The 10,000-nt window shown below is 41.5% G+C and overlaps 1 protein-coding gene across 1 annotated transcript in view; it reads right to left on the bottom strand.

The window, feature by feature from the left end:
* FOXP1 (forkhead box P1) overlaps positions 1–10,000 on the bottom strand; it is a gene marked incomplete at its 5' end in the record, with an annotated part of 65,878 nt that overhangs the window by 38,438 nt on the left and 17,440 nt on the right. The window contains one exon of the mRNA XM_010016901.1: positions 4,616–4,720. Within this exon, the coding sequence (XP_010015203.1) occupies positions 4,616–4,720 (105 nt within the window). The remainder of the gene's footprint in view (positions 1–4,615; positions 4,721–10,000) is intronic.

The raw sequence follows: 10,000 nt of genomic DNA, 5'->3' as shown, positions 1-10,000 counted from the left end.
TACCAGCAATCAAAATTATGGATTTTCTAAAAGGTTTTTAACTACTTTTATTGAAAGGAAAATCGCTGTCTCAGACTTTTGTGACACTATTGCTAATAATAAATTCTACCATTTAGACATCGCAGTAATATGGTAGACAGTGTCAATAAAAGTATGAAACAAAGATGATCCTTGTCTCTTAAGTAATGCTTTCTGATTACACACCGGAAATTATAATGTGAAGCATAAACTAAGAGCACCTTAAGATATAAAACGCAATAATGCAAGACAATGTGCCTTGCAATGCGTGTGCCACACACAAGTATGTCAGTGGGCAGGCATCGGAGGTGTTTTATGGTACAAGCTGAATGCTCATCCCGAGGGGAAAAACAGTTATACGTGTGCCTAGAACTAAAAATGAGGTGAGTTAATCGGAGCTCCGAAGCTCCCGCTTAGGAGAAGAATGAAGGTTTTCTGAAGGGATGCTACTTTTGGGTTCCTCGCTGCAAAGTTTCCCTACGAGCATCTCCGGGAGCACTAGAGGGCACTGTGGGATTTGGGCCACCCTGGCCTCCTCTTCCTCCTCCTGCCACTGCCTCAGGGGTCCTGAACCCCCCTGCCAAGCTGGGAAGGTTATGAGGGAGGTGTTAAAAGAATCGGTAACACCGACATCTGAACGGCAGCTCCACGAATTCCTGGGGAATCAAACGCTCGCTGGCATCCCTTAGAGGGGGACAGGCCAGGCGGCAGCCCCCTCCGTGAGACCTGGGAGCTGGGAGGTGAACTGGACCTGCGAGCAGCTTAAAACCCTAAAAAAGCCACCTACAGACTGGCCTTTCCTCTGCCCTCGCTACCTATTTGATTAAAAGGTCTCTGTTGTGCTAACTGCAGATGATTTCACCGCGGAACATTCTGACATGCAAATGATAGCAATTAATGCCTTTGAAACAATTTATGATTTCCGGCCTACTTCAACATGTATTAGCATATACCTGGTTTCTTTAATATACACTTTGTTTTTCCAAAACCACAAACATAGTTGCTGGAATTTCATGTGGAAGTGCTTAAGGGGTTGAAAGTTAACACCTTTGTGAGCCGAGCAGTCTCACAGTTGCTGCTGAACAAAAGCCTCTTTGTAGGAGCTTTCTCGAAATGTTTTCTTAACATGTTCCAAGTAGTTTTAGGCAGGCAACTAAAGTAAACAAGATGTTACCATGATAAAAACACTTGTGAAAACATTACAGAGTGCACTTAGTAGTTTCTTTCACATAAACTCCCCTTCGTTTCATCAAAGTTAAATGCACATGAAGCAGATCACTAGCATCACTGCAACACAGGACCCCAAGATCTCTCCAAAGGTCTGTGTCCCTCTTTTAAAGAATAGGTTTAATCTTAAAATGGTGTGGCTGTGATTAAGCACGTCTAAAATACAGTCAAATTTAAAAAAAGGGGGAAAAAAGGGGGGAGGAGAAAAAAAAAAAGAGGGGGGGGGAGAGGGAATATAAACCCCTACTCAGTCTTCTTCATTTTTCACCCTGGATACCATGCTGAATACCCCCCGCCTCCCTCCAGCAGGGATTTCCTGCACAACTCGCTGTATAAGGGGTATATATTTCTATCTGCAACAGTCTTTAAACACATGCAAATGAAATCAGGGATACAGTCAATTTTGAAGGAAAGTCACTCTGTGCTACTAATTGCTCCTTTCGCTGCCGCCTGCGAGTCGGGCTCTGGTTAACACGCGAGACACGTGTGGACCCTCCAGCCCTCACCTGGCTTCCCGCAGCTTGGCAGAAGGCCATCAGGTCACCGCGGTGAGACTGGACTTGTTTTGTTTTTAGGCTCGGGGAGAATTCTGGAGCATGCAGGGCGCTACTGTTTCATTAGGCATAGCAGCAGCCCCTGCTGCTATCAGTTAGCTCTAACTGATACCGCATCGCATGATAACCAATGGCTGATGGATTAAAGGGAGAATAAAAAAACCCCACAATGCTAAAACTGCAACTTATTTCAAAAAGAAATAGGGAAATGAATGCATACAATAGCCTGTGTATCTGCTGGTTCTGATAAGCATCCTCCTGTTGGCTGTGAGTGAAAGACAACTAGGATCGTTATTTGTACAGTATTTATCTTTGAAATCAAGGGCCCTGTGGTGTACCTCACCTTGGGAACAAACACTACAGAACGATCACAGAAGAGTGTCAAATCTCTGGTTTTGATTTACCAACAGTTATGATATTTCTTCCTCAGGAGGAAAAGAAATGAACCATGTTTTAGACCTGCAAGTCCTTTTTTCTCCCTTAACTGTAGAATCATTTTATTGGCATACAGGGCTTTCATTCCAGATGTAACTTCTCTTTGCTTTTTCTAACAGGCTTTTTTACAGAGGTAAGTGAAATTAAGCAATGCTCGATTGATACACAGGCTGTATTTCACTTGGTAAACAAGACCCTTTCTCTTGAGGGGACTGTCGAAAGAGCTTCACAGATTATACAAGTATCAGAAAGAAACTTCAAGCATCTACCTGTTATCTTTTCACTGAGTAATGAATTCTGATAAATGGCAATATAATTTAAGGACAGATGCTCCACAGGAGGCTTGGAAGGCTACAGTATCATTTTATGAAGCAATGCTCACTTCCTAACAGTGTCAATACGCTGCTCGGGGACATTCATTTCTGCATTCGTTCTGGGTTAAATATCACTCTGAACAATAAGACTTTGTCTGGACACTGTAGAATTTGAATAATGAGAAAATTTACACGAGCTGATGGGTTTAAGAAAGTCACACGAAATATTTCTATTGAAAGGTTTCAATGGGGGGAAAAAAAAAGATTGATGATAAGTGAGTGATAAAAGAACCAGCATTGTTGGAGCTGGAAGTAATGGAGCCGCTTCAGGTCCAGTGTGGGCTGGTAAACGGTTTTCATGTTATTCCTACCTAATGACTGCCCCTAGTACATCTCCTCCAGGTGAACTCGGTCTACTTACTGAAACATCTCCAAAATACCATACACAAAAGTCAACCTTGCCTCTACCCATGCTGTGTGCCTTAAGGGATATATTTTCTACATGTGGTCACATCAAGCAGTCCCCTGCTCTGAAGGAAACCTTCCTGAAACCAACAGATCTAATCTGGAACAGGGACTAGCACAGGAAGCAAAGGTGGCATAAGCTGACGTTATGTGACTACACAAGTTAATCAGATATCTAAGGTTACCGCAGCACCTCTCCCCTGCCTTAAGTGCAATATGATTTAGAATTGTTTCACAGGTCTGCATGCTATAGTATGTCATAGGTGTATGAATACGCTGGCAAGTATGGCAAGATTAGCATTTATTTCACTTACGTGAACAACAGGATGAATTACAAGAAATAAAGCCACCCTTTATGGAAATTTATGACTAGCACCTTCTTATTTTGTAATCCTCTTGTAATGAGAACTTCCTCATTACTGCACTATTCCATACTTGTAACATATGTTTATACTAGGACCAGCTCTGCTCCTACTGAATTCAGAAGAGTTTTGCCAGTGGAAGCAGAACTGGCCCATTCTGCTCTGAGAACAAAAACTTATCTGTGTCATCTAACATCATCCAACAAACATCCCCTGCTTGCTGTCACCCTTCCCTTCCTCCTTCCCATAAAAATCCAGGGAACTGCCCCAGAAAGAATAGATACAGCTAAACATCTTGGGACTAATTTTACCTATCTATCCTGAAGAATCCCGTATATTTATGTGGACTAACTCCATGAGATCACTACTGTAAACGGGAGCAGAATCTGTCCCTTTGTGCATTTAAATCAGAAGTATTGCTTGGGCAGTTGGTCTCCTGTATCTTACAGCCCTAGTACTTGAGAAAAGATCAGTGCCCAAACCTCCTAGAACCTGGGTGCACCCAAAGCATACGTGTACCTGGTCATCTACCCTGACAGAAAACTTTTGTGATGGGAACACTTTTTGCTCCAGCTTGGAGGTGAGGCTGATGGTTTCGCTGTGGAGCAGCCATGTGTAAGTTATTAGAGCTCTGCCGGTCCTTCCCTGCATCAGGATGCACGCATTACCACATACTAGTCCATAATGCACTGTTTATGCAACGTGTAAAACTGTGTTCTTTGGCAGCAAGGAAAAGGTCTGCAGCAAACTGCAGGGGCCCAATTAATATAATTATAGTTTATTTTTAGTAGTGTAGACTTTGTTCATTAGTTACTTATTTGACATAAATTAAATTTCACGTGATGTTCTGCAATTCTCTGTTCAATTATGGACTTAATTTAAGACTAAATTTTTAAATTAAAGTGAAATCAAGGTTAAATCAAGGTTGCATTGTTTATATTATCAATACTGCATCTTCCAAATTATTTAAATAAATTAAAAAACAAACAAACAAACAAAAGGCTGTGGAACTATGAACTATTTTATAGCATTACACTGAGCAAGACCATACTTTCCCCATGGGGCTAATTTACTATCCCCTGTTAAAACGCTCTTGAGCCTGATCCAAAAGCCATTGAACTGAAAGGCAGCTCTCTGTTGACTTCAATGGACTTTGCATCTGGCCCATGGTGAGTGACAGCACACAAAATTTCAGGGCATGCTTTCTGTACAATGCAAGTGCCAAAAAAACAGTCCTTACTTTAGAAACGACTGGAAGTCTTCACATACTGCTTCACAGCCTGGCCATTTGCATACACCGTGTCCATAGAGCGGATGGTTGTGTGAGTGCTCCTCGTGGGATAAACTGGAGGAGAGAAAGAGAAAAGAGGAAAAGTGGTGTAACTGAAGATACTGCGCCAATTCATCTTCACAAAGACTCTTAAGAGCAGCAAACAACAGATCCTGAAACATCCTTAACATCTCGCAGTACCCACCTGACTCTGCCCATGGTTTTTCAAAACAGAATTAAATACCATTTGCAGTGAGAAACATGTGTCATTCTTACTTAGCTATCCTCCTACATTTCATTCATTAATTAAAAGCTTTGTAAAGAATTTAAATTACATGGATGGGGAAGAAATCACTTGACAGACCTGCTTAATATCCTGCTTGATATTTTGCTAAGAAATTTATGAACACTGTGTATTTACAATTCAACTTCATCAGGAAGAAAAGTCATCTCCACACAGCAGTGCATTCTTGTAACACAATACAACCCGACCCGAGGCTTTCCACATTGCTACAGAAAGTGGAAAAGCATCAAGTTTGCAGCTTTAGCTTTCCCACCATGTTATTTATTTACTGGGTTGGTTTAGTTTGTTCTTCATTTTGGGATGTCATTTTTTCCGCCCCTCTTACAGGCTGTTTCTTTGCACAAGTGCAGCCCCCTTACATCCCAGTAAAGAAAATTCAAGATGTATTTTCAAATGCAAAATTCATCGTAAAAAAAAAGGAACCTTGTAATCAAAGGATTCCTCAGCACGAGGGGTTAGTGGGGGCTATTAACCTTGCTAAGGTTGGGCAGGAACGTCATAGAGCTTTCTAACTTCTGAAACCTGGGTTAAAGAAGAAAAAAACTGTGTGAGCACTAAGGGGTTAATCCTTCAGCGGGATTCTAATCAATACGTAATGATTTGGCTGCACTGATCCAAGTCATGAGACGCTTTGATCCGGGCCATGTGGTGCTCAGGGAAATGTATCTGTTGCACTAACTGATGAACCATATTCTAAAATATCTTCTTTATTCAACTTCTGCACGGAAACTTCTGAAGTAAAGGAATTATTTTTGCAACAATTTCCATAACCTTAGATGACTTTCAAAATAAATGTCAAAATAATATTGAAATCTCTATTTTATGCTCACACACAGATCTATTTTTCATAGCAATCTTTTTGCTACAGTATGCCTGTGCTGTATTATGAACTTCAAACATACACAAAGGATATGAACACATACCAGCATCTAGGTGTGGCTTTTATGACTTATTTTACCCTGAATTATAGGTAACGTTATGGATAAACGCCTACTTTTTTGCCATTTTACTTTTATACATGTGGAAATGCTGTTTATTCTTGTTCTGTAACATTATCTGCCGTGTATTATAACAAAATTGTGTTCTTGTATTATTTCTGATGCACTGGTTAGCAAGATCACCCTAGAACACTCCACTGAGATGTTATCCCAAATGCAAAGAAGTTGCAAGAGTATTCTTGCCCAGATTATGCCACTTTTGACTTTAGGCCCATGGAAAATCTGAAGTTAATTGAAGGTGAGGGTTTTAAATATTTTTAAGTTGTTTGGGTTGTTTTTAATTCAAAAAACGTAAAGATCTCATTGGAAAAGGTATTACGAGTTGTACATGAACTTAATTATTTCATTAACATCTAAATTTTGGCTGTTTACATATAGTTCTTCAAGCATTTATCTATATATCTATATCTATCTATACATGTGTGTGCAAGGTAATTTCCTAGAAGAAGAAATGTAGGTGAAGAGACTTATAAAGGGCTTTTCTCTAAAGGAATGCTACCCTGGTTTAACTTAATTTTGTTTCAAATGTGCAAGTGGGGAGAAAGTCTTATCAGTTAATTTTTTAAGAGAACAAAGGGACTGATGGCTTCCTTGCAAGGAAATTAGAAAAATGCTGCACCACACGTTTCCTCAGCTGAGAGTGAAGGAGGATGGCTGAAGAACACCATCCACCCAAGTCACGCAGGCGTACGGTCAAACACCCTCCACACACATCAGGAAAGAGTAACTCAGAAAATAATGGGGTTTATCATCTGCTTTCATACCTGAACGAAGCAAGGGGTGAGAAAGTAGGCTTTCATGTTAACACTCCATTAAAATCCATGAAGACTATGTATGAGAGTTATGATTTCAGTGTGCTCGGCAGAACCCAAAAAGCCCTTCCCTGTATTAATTCACACAGCACGCGGTACCCATGCACCAGGATGACTGCAGAAATGCTGGGTGATGCCAAGTAAGGAGTCAGGCCCCTGTGGGTTTTAAGCACTGTAAATCTCATTATAATATCAACAGGACTCACATGGCTTAAACGCCCAGCAGGGTTTTTTGGAGTTCCTCTGTCAGAGCCTAAAGGCCATGGCCAAGTCAACGGAAAGAGCCCCACCGAGATTTGTATTTATTTTTCAAATCCAAGCACAAATCTCTTTTCTTTCCAGGAAACTTGAACAAGACAAGACAAACTATGTAGGACATGATACCCTGGTACTGCATCCAAAGAAAATGACAGAACGACCAGGAGAGTATCAAACTGTGAACTATGCTCAGGATGACAGACTAGTGCTGTCAATAACCAGAAAGACTGGTGTTGACTGTAAATGGCAACTTAAAAGGTCATTTTGCTAACACGATGCTAAGCGTAACTTACTTAACACCTACGTACAGCTTCAACTGCCATTTGACAAAGCAAAGCAACTTCTTCAACTTACCAAAAATAGACACTTCAAAAGCAAAAAGCCCTTCAGTATTGAAAGACAAATGCAGGCACCCTCCGTAGGCAGCGTGCCTTTCCGAAGGCAGCTACTCCCATCCCGCTCAGGGGGGTTTCAGCAGTGCCTTTCGGTGACCTTTACGTGTCAGTATCAGATGACTGCTATTTTATCCATCCCACTTTTGAAGATACTATAGATTGCCACTTGTTCCCTGATAAAGCCTCAAGAAGCACCTCAAAACAAAACAAAGAGTGGGTTTATACAGAAGCAGATGTAATGCACAAAGGATACAGCCAGTGGAAATGAATGGAGAACTCTGTTTAACTGATCTAAGTACTCACTTTGTTTGAGCAAACAGAGGTGGAAAACGAAGATTTTAATCCAATACATAAACAAACAGCTTTGTGGGCACAATGCAAATCTGTAAGCTTAAGTCATTCAATGATATTTTGTCTGCATGCGAGCACGGTTTATCTGGATGCATCCTTGGTCTCGCTGCCGGAGACAGACTTTTAGAAGATCTGAGCTTTGGCAAGCAGAAGCAAGTTTTAGGTCTGTTTGATTTCTAATGACACATTAGAGTAGGTGTTTGTTTCTGTCACCCTCTCTCCTTCCCAGGAACGCATATTTGTCGTTGGGTACTGGTGATGCAACACTAGTTAGTGGAAGTGATTTTATAACAAGACATAATTTTCAAAGAAGTGAAGGAATAAATGATGGAAAAAATCAAGATTACGTGGGGTTTTTCTCCTCGTATTTGCATACAGCATACATAACACAATGCAGTTACTTCCAAATAATGCAATAGCGCAGCACTATTACATTGAAGTACAGCAAATAACCCTCTGGCAAGTAAAACATCTTGCGTAAGTGAACTTACTCATGACATACGACAGAGTAACGAAATCCATGTGGGAAGCTAAAAACTGCGTAAGTGTCCACTTACTTTCTGTTGCCTCCAGGCCGGTTTCCAGTAAGAAGAGGAGGGGAGAAGGGCCAGAGGGCCAGGCACTTCCACCGCTCCTCTGTGCTTGCTGGATGAGAGGAGTTTTTACCTCTGCTTTCTTCAACCTATGCTGTTGCTTCATAGCCCCAAGGATCTCCAGAGAGTCTGGAAGCAGATGCACCACCTACTCTGGCAGGGATGGCTGCAGAAACTCGTACTTGCACAGCCCCACTCTCCAGACTACTTCAGCCATTTACCTTTAATCCATCTGCTCTGCTACAGCATCACCGAAGAATACAAAAGCTCCAAGATGGAGAAGCCACAGAGAGCTAAGCACACATGGAGAGTAAAAATGACAGCAGACCCCTGAGAGAGATGGGAACACAGTAGGTGTTGGGGTAACGACTGACCAAAGCACTAGCAGGAAAGCTACCCAAGCTGTATGGTTTAATTCAACCCATACTCAGTAACTATCTGAAACTGGGTACCATCCTTATACACGCTGGCGAAAAAGTCACGGGTGGATATAAAAACCAGTTGAGCAGAAGCCTCAGGAATAGTACTTCTGCCACACAGTGGACCATATTTTAAATATTCATGATGCTGACATACTTCATATTCCACTCTCTCCTTTCCACATCTGCTTGGGCCAACAATCTTTGCCAAAACGCTGGGGGAAGTCAGTGATGTAGAGAAGCATCCTTGATTTTCTATTACAGTTATGAAGCATCTGCTCCCATTCTAACAGTGCAGAGAACATGCCTGGGCCACCTGCACATTGAAAAATCAATAGCACATCTCCTGCTTTCCTCTTGGAAGGGGTCTGAGCAGAGCACCCCCAGAAACTGCAGAAATGCCTTTTTTTCTTCAATTTTATTTCTCAGGGGCAATGGGAAGTGACCTCATCTTTGCCAGCTGCCATGAAACCAATGTCAGTGCATGGTCCAGGCAGGAGCACGGGACTCAGTCTCACAGCACATTCCGCCTCGGCCTAACTGGATGGTACAGACATTGTGGCAAAATGCCATGATTTTAGTCTTGTACAGGAGGAGAAGAAACACAACAGGGAATCAGCATGGGTCTCCTGTATTTGTGACTGCCCAGGGAGCAATAAAGCCCACCAAAAAGCACCAAGGGAATCAAGTTGGTGAAAATATCACAAGTCTCTAAGTCAAGAACACTTGCTGCATTTGATTTAAAGTTTAAATGGAAGCAGTAATGATTAAATCCTTCTACCAACTGTCCTTGAATGCAAGTGCCTGCCTTCATGGCAAAATCAATTGAATAAAGATACGTTTTGCAGTGAAGGTGCAAATCCCCCTGAATTTTTACTACGGTGGCTCAGCGCCTCCTTCCTCTCTAAACTGTCAATTTAAAATAAAAACCAGTAATTAAAATATATTATTTAATTTTTTTTTTTAAATCAAGGTAAGTATTAAGCCATATACTGACGGGGACTACTTCTAGATATTCACACTTCTGCCCAAGCCTCAGTATCTGCCCAGAAAGCAGGTATTTGATTTGAATGGAGAACTGTCTGAGCAGGGTAAATACCTCTCCACTGCTGGATAAGGCTTAGCAGAGGGTCGTGGGCCTTCAGGAGAGGTGGCATTTGATGTGTACAGTCAGTGACAGCTCTATCCAGAACTGGCTTTCAAAATTTTTAATGCTTTTTTAAAA

The sequence above is a fragment of the Nestor notabilis genome, unplaced genomic scaffold, assembly GCF_000696875.1.
Source record: "Nestor notabilis isolate BGI_N333 unplaced genomic scaffold, ASM69687v1 scaffold17386, whole genome shotgun sequence".
Classification (NCBI taxonomy): Eukaryota; Metazoa; Chordata; class Aves; order Psittaciformes; family Psittacidae; genus Nestor; species Nestor notabilis.
This window is presented reverse-complemented; position numbering and strand designations above follow the sequence as displayed.